The sequence below is a fragment of the Brassica napus genome, chromosome C9 (assembly GCF_020379485.1).
Source record: "Brassica napus cultivar Da-Ae chromosome C9, Da-Ae, whole genome shotgun sequence".
Lineage (NCBI taxonomy): Eukaryota > Viridiplantae > Streptophyta > Magnoliopsida > Brassicales > Brassicaceae > Brassica > Brassica napus.
Window position 1 is genome coordinate 37,059,298 of NC_063452.1, and position 15,680 is coordinate 37,074,977.

The window sequence follows — 15,680 nt, forward strand, 5'->3', positions numbered from 1 at the left end:
TCCCGGCCCACTACAAAGGCAAAAAACGAATCGACTTCATTTACAGAGGCTCCAAGTTCTGGAATTCAGTCAACTCGATCATAGCATACCAACGAAGAGCCGATAACAGCGTAGGAATAAGAGAGCCCCTATCAGGTCCCGATTATGAAATCACCTTCGACAAAAACAAGACCGCAAATCTCGATGGACCACACGACGATGCTCTCGTAATAAGACTCGACGTCGGCAGCTGCGAACTATCTCGAGTAATGATTGACACCGGAAGCTTGGCCAATGTCCTCTTCTACGACGCGTTCAAAAGAATGGGATTCATCAAAGCACTCCTAAAACAAGAAAGAACACCCCTCATCGGATTCGCAGGAGAGACCACCTATTCCCTCGGGTCAATCGAACTCGCAGTAACCGCCGGAGAAATTAGGAAAATCGTAGAATTCATCATGATAGACCGTCCAGCCCCGTTCAACACAATCCTTGGGAGACCTTGGCTATATAGCATGAAGGCAGTTCCTTCGACATATCACCAATGCCTGAAATCCCCAACCCTGAAAGGAGTCGAGACTATCAGAGGAAGTCAAAAGAGCTCCAGAACATGCTACCTCGCAAGCTTCAAAGACATCGAGCAACACCCCTAGCCGAGCGGCCAAAACCAACAACAAACGTACCCATGTACACGAACCACCGACCAACAGACCCTTTCTCAGGGAAAATAATCAAACTACGTCATGACTTGATCCCTTGTTGAGGGTACGTAGGAAACTCACGACACGAGTTCAGTCACCCTCCAACTACAAAAGCTCAAAGTAAGCATACCACAGGACCCGGGAAACAACGACGCGACAATACAAAAACTATCTTCTTTTCATAAGTCTGTAATAAAACAAAACCCAACATCTTAATAAATACAGTTCTTAGATATCGCAGCTCGAGCATATCAGACTCCTTATACCTACAAATCGCAAAACCATTACAGTTGACCAAAAACCAAGACCTTGATCAAGTCTTCGGTTGCGGCCAACTCCGCCAACAAGCGCGACAAAGCTATATAACAAAATCTTTTCTTACACCAAAACAGTCAATAAAAGTATCTACAGCAGATCGACTCACGGCCCCAAAAGATCGGCCTCACATAAACTCAAAAATAACAGCAAAACAAATCAGGACTCACGATCCACTCTTTATTAATAAATAATAAATAAAGCAACAAAAGCAAAAAGGGAAAACAGAAACAAAAAACCCCTAAAGCTACTCTTCGATGCCGAATTCGCCATCCTCGAACTGACCACCCGAGCACTTCGTCACGTCATCCGCACCGTTCGCCGCAGAAGAGTCCCTAGCAAAGAAATCTTCTGGCAGATCCTCCGAAATTTGAGGCAAATCGAGCTTACCAACGGAAAAATACAAAACCGCCATCACATCGAGCTCGGACCCGAGCTCGACCTCCTTCGTTCGAAGTCGCAACAAATCGTCCGAGGCCAAAAAATTGTTGTTCATGATCTCCTTCAAGAGATCTATATTTGCCATAACCTCAGTAAGACAAGCCTCAGAATCAGTCGCGGCCTTCTTCTTCTCCCACTTTTCTTTCAGAGACACCAACACGTCCAAGTAGCTGTCCGCCAAAGCCGTTTTAGCGTCATAAGTTGCGCGACGAAGGTCGTCAGAGAACTTATTAGCAGAAGATTCAACCTTCGCTTCCAAAAAGGAAACTTGCTCAAGGGCCGATTTCCTCTCATTACTCACAACTCGCAGACGAGCTTCAAGCGAAGCAGCCTGATTCCCCAATTTCTGAGCAGCGGCCAGTTGAGCAGCATTTGCACGCTCCCGATCTTGAGCCATCTTCAAACCGAGCTTTAACTCTCGAACGACCTTCTTTATCTTGTAAAGCTCGTTAGAGTGAGAGACATCTTGCAGGCGCTTTTCCAAAGTCGCCGCGAACTCGTTGTTAGCCTCCATAGCCTGGAATGTAGCAAATCAGCACAGACAAAATGAACCAAAGATTCAACAAGGATCGAGTGTCAAAAAGAACGACCTTAGCATGAGCCACAGCCGTTTTTACATAAGCTTCGCGTTCCGTCATATTTCGCCAAGAAGGAAGCGGACATCCAGCAGGTTTGAAGTGCCTCACCAAGTGAGTAACACTGTTCGGATCTTCTGTAATAGTGCAATCCTTAGAGTGTGAGAACTGCCAATGAAACGGTTTAGCAACTGGCGCTTCACCTGAGACACGGAGACGATGGTCTGAGCCTTTCGTCTTTGCCTTCTTCTGGGGGCGGTCACGCCCCTCCAAACCTGTTGGGCTACTCGACTTAACACGAGCAACAGACTTTTCACCCTCGAGGTCCTTGGCCTCTTGGGTTGAAGCCCGCGGAAGTCGGGTCTCCTCACTAAGAACTTCTGTGAGCGCGCTCACGTCTCCGGATTGAATGTGTTCCACATTAGCACTACCAGTTCGAGTTTGCGCCCTATCGGAATCGCAGGGGTTTGAACTTCTCGAAGCCATGTTCCGTTGAAAAGCAAAAACCAAAATTAGAATGACACACTATGGTAAGTCCCAGAACAAAGCAAAGCTTTATAAGGATCAAGGCCCCGCCGTATCTCAACGACCCAAACAAAGAAAATCTCGAAGTTTAATAAAACAAAGATATTCCGAAACATTATGCTTATCCGTTAAGAATATCCAATATACCACGATCAAAGATCGCGAAAAACAAAAGACGTTAAACAAAAAAAAAAAAAAAAAAAAATTTAACTAGAAGCGGAATCATCGGGGAAAGACGACCCCCCGACCTGATCCGCAGAATCATCTTAGACTTGAGGAAGATCAAGCTCGGAGATCGACCAATCCGGCACGGCAGTTGAACCGCCGAGATCCTCACAATCTCCTTCCATCTTATTTAAACGAGCAAGCTCTGCGTCCACAGTCAGGACACTTCCTTCTTCTTGCTCGTCCATTTATCCTTCAAGGAATCAAAGATTTCCCGGTACCGGGTCGCAATACCACGACGAGCAATACGGGAATCCCGACGAATGTCCCGATCTCTCTCAACCTCGAACGCCGCGATTCTTGCCTTTTGAGCAACCATCTGGGTCGTAAGAGCCTCGTTCTCCAGGTGAATTCTCCTCCAATCTTCAGTCAAAGCCTCAATCTTTTCAGCATCCTTCTTCCCTTCCCGCTTGGTAGCTTCGAGCTCCTTCGAAAGCCTCTTAATCTCGGAACCGATGCTCTCGATCTCTTTGTCGTTCCGAGAAGCCACAGCGTGATCTTCAATCACCACAACGTATACGTTAAAAGCTTCCATCACCTGAGAAGAAGTCGAAATAAGCGAGCGAATACCTCGAAGCAAATTTTCATAGAAAATAAAGCAAGGGACGTACCTTAGAGCTCGCCACCGCGACCTTGGCGTAGGCTTCCTTCTCGGCTGAGGAAGCTAGAGACGGGAGACGGCAACCCGCAGACCTCATACCACCAGCGAGGGAAATTAGGTCACTTTGGGCCGCAAACAAAGAACCATCTCCTTCAGGAACAAACCTAGGACGAGATGAACCGGGCAAGGCACCCTCCGACGACCGGCGTCGTTTGCGAGTTGCCACAACGGTCTCGTCCTCCCAGCCAGGGCTCAATGAGACAGGAGGCCGACTCTCTCCCAAAGCATCTTCATCGTCAGAGTCGTGAATCGAGATCAAGGGAGATTTTCCAGAAGATCGGCCCCTCGATGCAGACCCGTAAGTGCGGAACGACGACCTCCTCACAAGCTGTCTAGTTAATCGATCTGAAGACTGGGTCTGAACGGAAGGAGTCGCTATGACTTCCTGGGAGTTTTCGTCCTCGTCCTCAGAACCCCCAACCAAAGGGGCCCTGTCGGTCCCCTCCAGCATAGCAAAACAGCTCGAATACGAGCTTGGTCAAACAGTTCGAACAATCTCTCCGAAGAATCCTGATCAAACCACGAATCTCATCTTACATCGAGGAGCTTCCAGAAGGAGCTGAATCGATCGAAGAAAAACAAAAAGTTGAGTCACCAATCCCCCGAAGAGAAGAATCGACACATAGATAAAATAAAACTAACCGATATTCTCGGCCCAACGCCGAGGAAGCCGAGAGAAGTTGAATTCACCCATGGACGCTCGATTCATCTTGAAAACAAAAAACTGTTCGCACCACTTTTCATCGCGATAAGGAATGTCTTTGATGACATGGCGACCTAGGTGTGGAGACACGAGGAAGGTACCAGGGTTCTGTTGGTTTCGGTTCACCAGAACGAGTTGTCAGAACTCCCTAAGGCCAAAAGAAAGACCTTCCTCCCTAGCCCTAACCAAGAAGGTGATAAGATACCTAAGAAAGTTTGGGAGGATCTGAGTAAACGATAACCCAAGCTCCGCTAGAATCTCAAGTATTGGCTCAGGGATCGGGAAGATAAGACCACAAGAGTGAAAAAAAGAAATATAGGCTTCGTAGTAGCCTTCTCGCACGGTTTCGGGAGTCTCATGCGTACCGGCCAAATCAAGAACGACGGTGCAATCGACCCCGTATGCCTTGTAAAGGTCCTCGAGATCATCGGCTTTAGTAGTTGGACGAGGGAAATTGAACGACGAAGACATGTCGATCTCAATCAACAGAGAATTTTAGAGCAAAGGAAAGAGACGAGGAAGAGGAAACGAAATTGAGGCAAAAAAGAAGATCCTCTACGTATATATAAGCCACCTTAACGGCTCCATCATCGCTTTCAAGAAAAACAATGATGACCTAGTCTACGCCCTAGCGGCAGCTAAGATAACCGTTACCGATTAAAATAATAATAAAAAAAATGCGCCAACAAACGGCTTTTTCAAAAGCCATCATTAAATAGAATCCGAGCAATATCGGTTACCAAGCGACGAGACACGGGTTTGATGGTAACCACCTCTTTTCTTTTCGATCAAATCAAAAGAGGCTGGGGGACAAATGTTGGACCCAAATTTGCGTAATACCTTAACGCGCCGCGATCAAAGACATGGGCCTTAGGGAGCCAAAGCCCATAGCAAATGATCGAGTTCGAAGAAGAGTCGTCGAGGTCGTCGGAGATCGCGGAACAAGAGGCGAAGATCTCAGAGCCGTTACGAACATCACGAGGTCGACTTACTATAAAGGAGGAAGAAGGGACATGAAGTGAGACACGTTGAAAACCCTAGAGAGAGCTACGTACATACATCGACCTTGTTTTCTCCTGTTCTTAGATCCTTTTCTTTACCAATCTCACTTGTGTAATTCGATCTAGTTCAAATTATTGTATTCGATCCTATTCATCAATAAAGTCTATTTTTGCCTACTGGAAACTGTTAACATCGTTGTGTTCTAAAGATATCGTTGCCTACATCTTTTGTCTTCCCTAGATCAAACTTCCGATCACTATCAAATACTTAGTGTAGATTTTAGGTTCTACAATCTGCAATGGCTTAGAAACTAATAATATAGGTTAAAACACGTCTAGGGGTCTCTTTGCAAATAGGAAAACTTCTGGGACAAAATGCAATTTTGAAAGTTGAGCCTGCCTTATCATCAACAACGACATCGATCGACACTAGGGAAACATTGATCGATGCCTTCTTCATATCTTGACCCCAGCTTCGGCATAATTACGGGGTTTCTTCATTTTAAGCTCTAAATGTCTCTATAATCTTCATAATGCTCCAATATATACTTAGACGTGAAAATACCGTAAAATGAACTCGAAATGCATAGTAAAGAATTTATGAAGGATTTATATCATGGTCAAAACTAGTAAAAACCCATGATATATCAAGTCTTCTGCTCTCGTTCTTCAAGATCCAACAACTAGTTATGGCAAGAAAACCATAAACCTCTATTTGTTCTTCTTTGTATTTTTCTTGTTCTAGATCTATGATCTAGGGTTTGGGTGGAAACCAACATTTTTACTTGTAGATCTAGTTAATGAGGATCCATAGAACACATATCTACATCGTTTCATATCTCATTTCGTAGATCGATGCTAAGGTGAGGGCTTGTTTGCAATCTCTATCTTCTTCTATCATTCTCTCATCATGATAGAAGTGTCTAGGTGTACCATTCATATCTACATGTATCTATAAGCATACATGTAGTTGTTTGCCTATACGTATATATACATATACATAATATATCTATCTTAGTGGTTGTGTGTGAAAGACAAATCTATTACTAGGTTGTTAAAACATGGTTGAATGATGTTTGAGGAATGTATGTGTTGATTGCATTGATTGGGGTTATGGCATGTGTGCGTGGTGTATAGAAGTTAGAGAAGAGGTTAACGCCTATGTGTGCTGGTGCAATGTGTTTGAGAGTTCTTGGGCGTTGCATAGTTTCTTGTTGAATAATGTGTCGCGTGAGCAGGCATGTGGCGTGCCTGTGTGTGGTTGAGAATTTGGTGGTGGATCACGCATGAACCGGTGTTGGTAATTTGATTGTATGAAGGCGTTGAACTCACGGGTACCAATTTAGATAGCGAGCTCTTACGTGACAACATGAGGAATGCAAGTACCGATTTAGGTGGTGTGGTCTCATGTTGGCACAGTCGGGGTTTACCCTAGTTTCTTGTTGTTTGTTATTGATTTACTTGATGTCTAGTTAGATACTATTTTAAGATGTGTGATGATTGTTAATGACTGATTTGGGGGTTTTTAGAGATTCCTTCACTCAGTATTTGTCAAAATATTCATCTCTCCTTTTTCAATGAAATCGAGGAGGTGCATGAATAGCCGTCTCGGTGTAGCGTTAGGTATTTAGATTTTTAGATTTTTTTTTAAGTTGTTTCATTTTTAGACATGGTATTTTGTTTTAAGAGTTTCTTATTCGTTTTATTACGATTTTGTAATACTTTTGGAATCGATTTTGGATATAAGATTTGCATTAGCTTTTTAACATTTTTTTGAGGACGAAGGTAATGTAAATACATACTGTGTCGGTTAAAGCAACTGTTAGTTTTTAATTAATTTAATAGAAAACAGTTTTTTTTTGGCCAACGTTAGAAAACAACTAAAAGGGAAAAGGTACGGTCAATGAAACTCATAGTTTAAGAATCTCGCGTGTAACGCAGACGATTAAAAAGTTGATTGTTTGTAGTTTTTGTTTTAGTTTTTGGTTTTTTTTTTTGTAAAAATCATTTTTTATCTAATCAAATTTTAGCTTTTAATTTTTGTTTTTTTTAAAACTATTTCACTTGCCTATCAAGTTTTTTAACAAATGGATTCTCTAAAATTTAGGAAAACTAGTTTTTCAAAATTTCAACCAATTTGCGAAGAAAATCTAAAAATTAACTTTTGTGGATTTTCAATAGAAAAACGAATTTTGTTTATTTTGTATAAATTACGATATTTTAATTAATTAATAATTAAGTAAATAATATTTTCATAAAGATAAAATTCCCATAAAATTTTTTTTATCATTTAACATTAATGTAAGATAATTTATGTGTTTCATATATGTAAATAAATATAGATAATTTTAGTATTAGTTGTAGCCAATTAATTCTTAATATCTATAAATAAATTATTGAAAAATATTATTATACATAATAAACAACATCTAAAAATTATAAAATTTAAAATATTTTATTAATACAATATATTATATTAATTGAAAAATAGCCATTCAAGTTCAAAAAAATGAAAAATATTTTATGTATTAAAATTTATAAATAGTTTCAAAACTTTAAAATATTTTAACTTTTATAATTTATAGATATTTTATTAATTATATTTAAGTATAACACTTAAAATAAAATAATTTAAAACATGGTGATGTTTTTATTTTAAATAACAGCCACTATATTTTGATAAATTTTAATTGTAATTTTAAAAAAATTATTTTAAAACAATATATTGCTTATTTTATAAAAAAAACTAAGAATAAAGCAAAACCAAAATCTAAAAACCAAAAACCAAAACCAAAAGTTGAAAATTAAAAACCAAAATCTAAAAGTTAAAAACCAAAAATAAAATCTAAAACCAAAATCTAAAAACCAAATATTAAAACCAAAAGCTAATGGAAACAATCATCACCTAATATATTGACCTAATATATTGGTGCATTTATCAATTTGATTCGATCCACTTGATTCGGAATATATGTGATAATAATCTATCTATTCTATTAAAATAGTAGTGTGACACATTGATAAAAGTATGGTTCAACTATTATTTCTTTTATCTTTATCATTATTTAGAATATTATTTACTATGTTTTATGCCATTAGACCTATATTTAAATTACCAATTGAAAAAACCTAAAAAGATGTAAAAGTCCATATCTATTCTATTAAAATAGCAGTGTGACTCATTGATAAAAGTATGGTCCAACTATTATTTCTTTTATCTTTATCATTATTTAGAATATTATTTATTATGCTTTATGCCATTAGACCTATATTTAAATTATCAATTGAAAAGACCTAAAAATATGTAAAACAAAAAATATACCCGCCTTTTTTAAGGACGGGTCAGAATCTAGTAGAACTATAAAATAGTAGACATTGATGAAGGCACTACGTGTATTACAAACTTGTCTGCCAATCCAAACTGAAAATTATTTGAGAAATTGCCAAAAATACTATTTTCAAAGTACCAGTTTTTATGTTTATACTAACCATTTTTATCCTCATCTTTAATGAAGGGTAAAATACATTTATAACGTTTGATTACTTTTGACAAAAAAAAAACATATGGTTAACTAATCTAGACTTAAAACATCAACTCTAAATACTAAATCATCAACTCTAAACCCTAAACCATGAAACATCAACTCTAAACCATAAACGCCGAAACATCAACTCTAAACCTTAAACCCAAAAACTTCAAATCTAAACTCTAAAACATCAACTCTAAACCTTAAACGTAAACCCTAAATCTAAACTTAAAACATCAACTTTAAACCTTAAATCATCAACTCTAAACCATAAACCATGAAACATCAACTCTAAACCCTAAACCCCGAAACATCAACTCTAAACCCTAAACCCTAAACCTTCAAATCAAAACCCTAAAACATCAACTCTAAAGCCTAAACATAAACCCTAAACCCTACACCTTATATTTTTCTGAAATTCGAACCCTAAACCCTAAAACCCTAAACCTTCAAATCTAAACCCTAAAACATCAACTCTAAACCCTAAACGTAAACACTAAACTCTAAATCTTCAAATCTAAAACCTAAAACATCAACACTAGGGTTTTAGGGTTTAGGGTTTAGGATTTAAGGTTTAGGATTTAGGGTTTAGAATTTAGGGTTTAGAGTTGAAGTTTAGGGTTTAGGGTTTAGAGTTGATGTTCTAGGGTTTAGGGTTAATTTTTTAGGGTTTAGGGTTTAGCGTTTACTTTTTAGGGTTTAGGGTTTAGAGTTCAAGTTTAGGGTTTAGTGTTTCGAGTTGATGTTTTAGGGTTTAAAGTTGAAGGTTTAGGGTTTAGGGTTTAGAGTTGATATTTCGGGGTTTAGGGTTTAGAGTTGATGTTTCAGGGTTTAATGTTTATTTCAAAAAAAATAGGGTTTAGGATTGATGGTTTAGGGTTTAGAGTTGAGTTTTAGGGTTTGAATTTCGAAATAATATAATTCAGATAAAAATTAAAAAAGTTATTTTTTTATTTTTTTAGATTTTTATTTATTTAAATATTTATTTATTATATATATAAAGAACATGAGCATAATAATCTTTTGCAACTTAGTGAAGAAATTATTTTTGAAAATGTCTTCTTAGTGGTGGTAAAATGAATAGGGTTAGCATGAAAATGGTAAACATGTAATTTCCACAAATTATTTTCTTTTAGGAAAATTCCAAAAATACCGTTTTCAAAATACCACTTTTCATGTTTACACTAACCACTTTTGCCCTCATCTTTAATGGACGGTAAAAGACATTTATAACCTTTTGATTACCTTTGACAAAAAAAAGTATGGTTAACTAATATAAACTTAAAATATCAACTCTAAACCCTAAACCATGAAACATCAACTCTAAACCCTAAACCCCGAAATATCAACTCTAAACCCTAAACCCTAAAACTTCAAATCTAAACCCTAAACGTAAACCCTAAACCCTAAATCTAAACTTAAAACATCAACTTTAAACCCTAAATCATCAACTCTAAACCCTAAACCTTCAAATCAAAACCCTAAAACATCAACTCTAAACCCTAAACTTAAACCCTAAACCCTAAACCTTCAAATCAAAACCCTAAAACATCAACTCTAAACCAAAAACGTAAACCCTAAATCCTAAACCTTATATTTTTCTGAAATTCGAACCCTAAACCCTAAACCTTCAAATCTAAACCCTAAAACATCAACTCTAAACCCTAAATGTAAACCCTAAGCCCTAAATCTTCAAATCTAAACCGTAAAACATCAACTCTAGGGTTTTAGAGTTTAGGGTTTAGGATTTATGGTTTAGGGTTTAGAGTTGAAGGTTTAGGGTTTAGGGTTTAGAGTTGATGTTTTAGGGTTCATGGTTAATTTTTTAGGGTTTAGGGTTTAGAGTTTACTTTTTAGGGTTTAGTGTTTAGTGTTGATAGTTTTGGGTTTAGTGTTGATGGTTTAGGGTTTAGAGTTGAAGTTTAGGGTTTAGGGTTGAGTTGAAGGTTTAGGGTTTAGAGTTTAGTTTTAAGGTTTAGGGTTTAGTGTTGATAGTTTAGGGTTTAGAGTTGATGTTTAGGGTTTAGGGTTTAGAGTTGATGCTTTAGGGTTTAGAGTTGAAGGTTTAGGGTAGGGTTTACGTTTAGGGTTTAGGGTTTAGAGTTGAAGGTTTAGGGTTTAGGGTTTAGAGTTGATGTTTCGGGGTTTAGAGTTGATGTTTCTGGGTTTAGGGTTTATTTCAAAAAAAATATAGGGTTTATGATTGATGGTTTACGGTTTAGGGTTCGTATTTAAAAAAAAAAAGGGTTTAAGATTGATGGTTTAGGGTTTATGGTTTGAATTTCGAAATATTATAATTCAGAAAAAAATTAAAAAAATTATTTTTTATTTTTTTAGATTTTTATTTATTTAAATATTTACTTATTATATATATAAAGAACATGGACATAAAAGTCTTTTGCCACTTAACGAAGAAGGTATTTTTGAAAATATCCTTTTAGTAATGGTATAAAAGAAAAGTGATAGCACGAAAATGGTAAACCTGTAATTTCCTTTTCTTCTATTTGGAAATCAAACGAACTGATCCATGGGGATGTCTCAGGTCCAGCCTCTGCTTCTTCTCTTTGCATCACTCTTCTTCTTGCCTTTTTCGTGTGCCGTTGATTTCGTTTATTGCAACAGTAAGTATCAATTTGTTACTATGTTTTTATATTTATATATTTTGTGTTAATACGAAGCGAGCAGAGTTATACCACTCATTTGCCTAGTTATTTCCAACCAGTAGCGGAGCCAGAAATGTTTTGGACCGAGCTCAATTTTTTTTCAAAAAACTTAATTACAAAATTATATAAAAAACTATATTCTACGACTTTTGAAACTTTTTTTATTACAGTTTCATAAACTATATTTTTAAATTTTATTTCGATAAAAGAAATAATTTTTTTTTTATTCCAACCATTTACCATATTAATCAAAGTAAGAATGATTAAACTGTTTTGATGTTTTTTTTATGAGTCTTGCGCTAAAATATTTGTGTTTTACCTTGTGTCTTTGATTCTGGTTATATCACAATATTTTTTTTTCACCCAGATCATCTAGATAAATTGGTCATTATTTATCTAATTAATAAAGAAACAGCTCATTTATAAATATGAAACAAACTGTTAAAAATATTCAGATAAACATAAATCTTAAATATTTTTATTGAATTGGAATCAATGAATCATAATCATCTTTAGTTTGATAAATAAATAATCAAAACACCAAAATATGAGATAAAAAAAGAACCCAACTCGAAACTAATCCAAAACATGCTTCTGGAACACGAGCTCTTGTGTTTGTCGAAGAAGAGGAGTTTGTTTATTAATTTGTTCTTATTGTTCATGAGATAAATTACTATACTATTTGAGCCTAGCATAATTTGGGCTTAGAACTAATATGTCACTAAATTTAAGATAAATTTTTTATTTCTTTCATGACTTTTTTAAAATAGTAAAAATTGAGATAAAAATTAATACAAATCCAATTTTTAACAAATAAATGATATAAATATATCAGTTACATAATTTTGTCTTTAAATTTTAATGTTTTAATTATCTTTGTGGGGTTCTATTTTTTCAGTGGGTTCAAATTTAGTTTTCTATTCTGGTTAATACATTTTTACTTAAAAGAAATACAATTTTTTTTAAAAAAAATAGTGGAGTCAGGTGACCCTACTCCTGTTTTATTGCCTCCCCCCCTATGTGGAATTATACCACTCGGCCGGACACCGGAGCGAGATTCAATTGAGTTCTGAAAGTCGAGGGGTGGAGGGGTAGAGAGAGGAGAAAGAAGGAGAGAGATAAATTTTATATATATCTAGTTGTGGAAGTTATATAAAATGAAATACCACAATTTAATTAAAGAATAAAATTCATCAGATGTTCACCCTAATTCATAATGAACTCTTTATCAGTTGATAATATATTTTGGATTTATTTTTGTAAGAAATGCGTATATATAAAGATCCAAATTACTATCTCATACTGACGGCTAGGGCTTTGGCGATCGAGATGGCGATTTCCAGATCCTGCCACCTCTGCACCGGAGATCTCCTCACGACGGACGCGATACTGCTTGTTCACCCACAAGGGAGACTATCCTACACTTCTTGTAGTTCTCGATCCAACCTCTCTCCTTGGAAGATCTTCAGTTGGCGTCTTTCACAAGCTTCTATGGCTTGATCTGCTGTTTCATCTCGCGGATTGTGGTTTCCATTGAAACCTCGATTCTCACATAATCATAACGCCCATTGACGTCGTGATTAGCCGCTCTCTGTTCTTTAGTCCGCTCTTTTGCTCAACGATCTCGTGATCCAGCTACTCGACCGCTCTACTGCAACATTGATAGACGATCGCTCCAGTATGGGTTCAAGGTTTCAATCTAGGTCTGCTCATATGGCAGATTTAAAAGGCAAGAGAATATGCTATGAAGATGATGGAGCCCCGATCCAGTTAACTGAACATGATGATTCCTTTGTCATAAAAGAGTATCATATGTCTCTTATCGGCAAGATCTTAAATCCAAAGAAACAGAACGTTGAAAAACTGATTCAGACGATGCCTCATCAGTGGGGATTAGAGGATCGTATCACTGCGATAGATCTAGGGAATGGAAAGTTTCTGTTTAACTTTTCATCTGAGGAGGATCTTAATTCGGTTCTCAGGAAGGGTCCATTTCATTATAACTATTGTATGTTCGTACTGGTACGATGGGAACCAATAGTCCATGATGACTACCCCTGAATCATTCCATTTTGGGTTACTCTTATTGGTATCCCTCTGCACCTCTGGACGGACAAAAACTTGATGAATATTGGTGGGAGGCTAGTATGCTAATTGACATTGACTCTTGGGTTCCTCTTAAGTTCAAAAGGAAAGTTCAATCACCTGAGGGAGAGGAGGTTACAATAGAGATTAAATATGATATTTTTTTCAAGCATTGTACAACGTGTGGCGCTCTCTCCCATGAGAAAGGTTATTGTCCGGCTAGTTCAGTTAGCTCGCAAACGCAAGGCAACATCAGGGGAGAACCGGTGTATTCGCTCGGGTTCAGCTCCTAGAGGAGTCTTCTCGCCAACCATTGTTGGTAGAACAAGGAGCTTCTGATTATCACTCTCGCTCAGCTTACATGGCGAGACATGCTGATAATCGAAGAGGATATGATGATCGCGAGGGCTTGTGAGAGTCTTATCATGTGAATCGAAGTCATCCCGAAGGTGCGACTTTTCATGCTCGGTATCGGGATGGAGCTAACCGATACAGTCACTCTGATAGGATAATGCGAAGGAGAGATGGGAATGGAAGGACACACCTGTATGGTGGCTCACGGCAACATTCAAAACCTTATCACCGTAACGTTGAGCAAAGATTGTGTGCTAAGCAATACAATGGTTCGTATAATATGAGGAGGGAAGATCCAGCGTCGGGTTCTCAAGCTACGATCATCCCAGATGGTTCAGATATAAACAGCAATAGCGGTAATGATCAACATGTAGCGCAGCATAGTGAGTAGGATGGGAAAGATGCTCACCATGGAAAGAAACTTGCGAGTGAGATTGTCACTCCAACTTCTCGACATTCACTTCATAGGAGTTATAATGTGACTGTAAGAGATAGAGGTGTATCAAAATCTCTATCCTTCTCACCCAAGGCTAGTGGGGATGAGGCCATAATAGGAGCCCTAAGTGGTATGGACTTAACTGTGCCACAAGATGAACATATGATAGATTGTGAGGTCAATGATGATGATCTTTTGGGAATGGATCTTATGGAAATGGAGAATGGTAACTCATCACGTGATGTGGTTTCTAAGGTGGCTACACGAGATTCCATTAATATCTCCAAGAGTCTAAAGGCGAGTAAAAAATGGGAGCTCCTTTAGGTTTTCATAATAAGAAGGCTGAGGTCCTCCGTAGAGGTTCTCCACAACAAAGATCACCTAAGCCTACTGATAGATCAAACCACAGAGATGCTGGGAAGGAAAGGAAACATCGACTTGGATCTTCAAAAAGGGCAAGGACAAGTTCATCAATCAGGGATGGTTTGATGGGTTCCAAAAACCCATCGAAACATCATCTACGAAGACAATCAGTTGGAACTGTCGAGGGATTGGGAGCAACCTCACAGTTCGACACCTTACGGAGATGTGTCAGAAGCTTCGCCCATGACTTGTGTTCCTTTCTGAAACAAAGAATAGGAAGCTGCTGTTGCAAAACATTCAAGCAGACTTAGGATTTGACCATTTGTTTACTGTTGAGCCTCTTGGACTCAGCAGAGGTTTAGCTTTATTTTTTATGGACTAATTTCAAGTTAATGTTTTATTTTCAAATAACAGAATGATTGACATTGAGGCAGTCATTGATGGAATAAAAGTCTTTATGACGTTTGTTTATAGAGACCCTGTACTAGAACGTAGAGATCAAGTTTGGGAAGGTCTTACGCGTTTCTCAACAACAAGAAATGGGCATTGGTTTATGATAGGAGATTTTAATGAAATCACTGGTTATAATGAAAAGGAGGGAGGATGACAACGTTCTGACATCTCGTTTCTACCTTTTAGGCAGATGCTAAGCGATTGTGGGATTCTGGAATTCCCATTTACTGGAAATATGTTATCGTGGGTAGGAAAGAGAGCAGGACGAAGAACTGTTAGATGTCGCCTAGACAGAGCGGTTGGAAATGGGGATTGCCATGAAAAAATTTCTCATTCTGTTGTAAAGTACATGAGGTTATGGGGATTGGATCATCGTCCGATTCTAGCGGAATTCTCACAAAGCCAACAAGGAAATCAAAGAAGTTCAAATTTGATAAATGATGGCTAGATAATGAGGAGTTAAGGCAGGTCATTCTTGAAGGATGGAAATCTCCAGATCTCCCTCCGGACGCAAATATTATTGAGCATATTTCGAGTTGCCGTAAGGCCTTCAGTCTATGGAGGAGACAACACAATTTTAACTCAGATCTCCTAGTAGAAGAACTTAAAGAAAGGGTGGAGGGTCTATACTCGAATGATGACGCTACGACTGAGGATATATCAGCAGCTCTGA

At 37.7% G+C, this 15,680-nt stretch overlaps 1 protein-coding gene across 1 annotated transcript; it reads right to left on the reverse strand.

Annotated features, from left to right (window-relative positions):
* Positions 1-1,242: 1,242 nt before the first annotated feature.
* Positions 1,243-2,497, reverse strand: LOC106362767. Its single transcript, XM_013802614.1, has 2 exons — positions 2,027-2,497; positions 1,243-1,953 (listed from the first exon to the last, which is right to left on the reverse strand). Exons 1-2 carry the CDS (start codon positions 2,495-2,497, stop codon positions 1,243-1,245), a joined length of 1,182 nt encoding a protein of 393 aa, XP_013658068.1.
* Between the last annotated feature and the right edge of the window lie 13,183 nt (positions 2,498-15,680).

Coding starts and splice junctions, on each gene's coding strand:
- LOC106362767 (XM_013802614.1), bottom strand. CDS start 2,497: ATGGCTTCGAGAAGTTCAAACCCCTGCGATTCCGATAGGGCGCAAACT. Junction 1,954..2,026: donor CGGCTGTGGCTCATGCTAAG/GTCGTTCTTTTT, acceptor GCTACATTCCAG/GCTATGGAGGCTAACAACGA.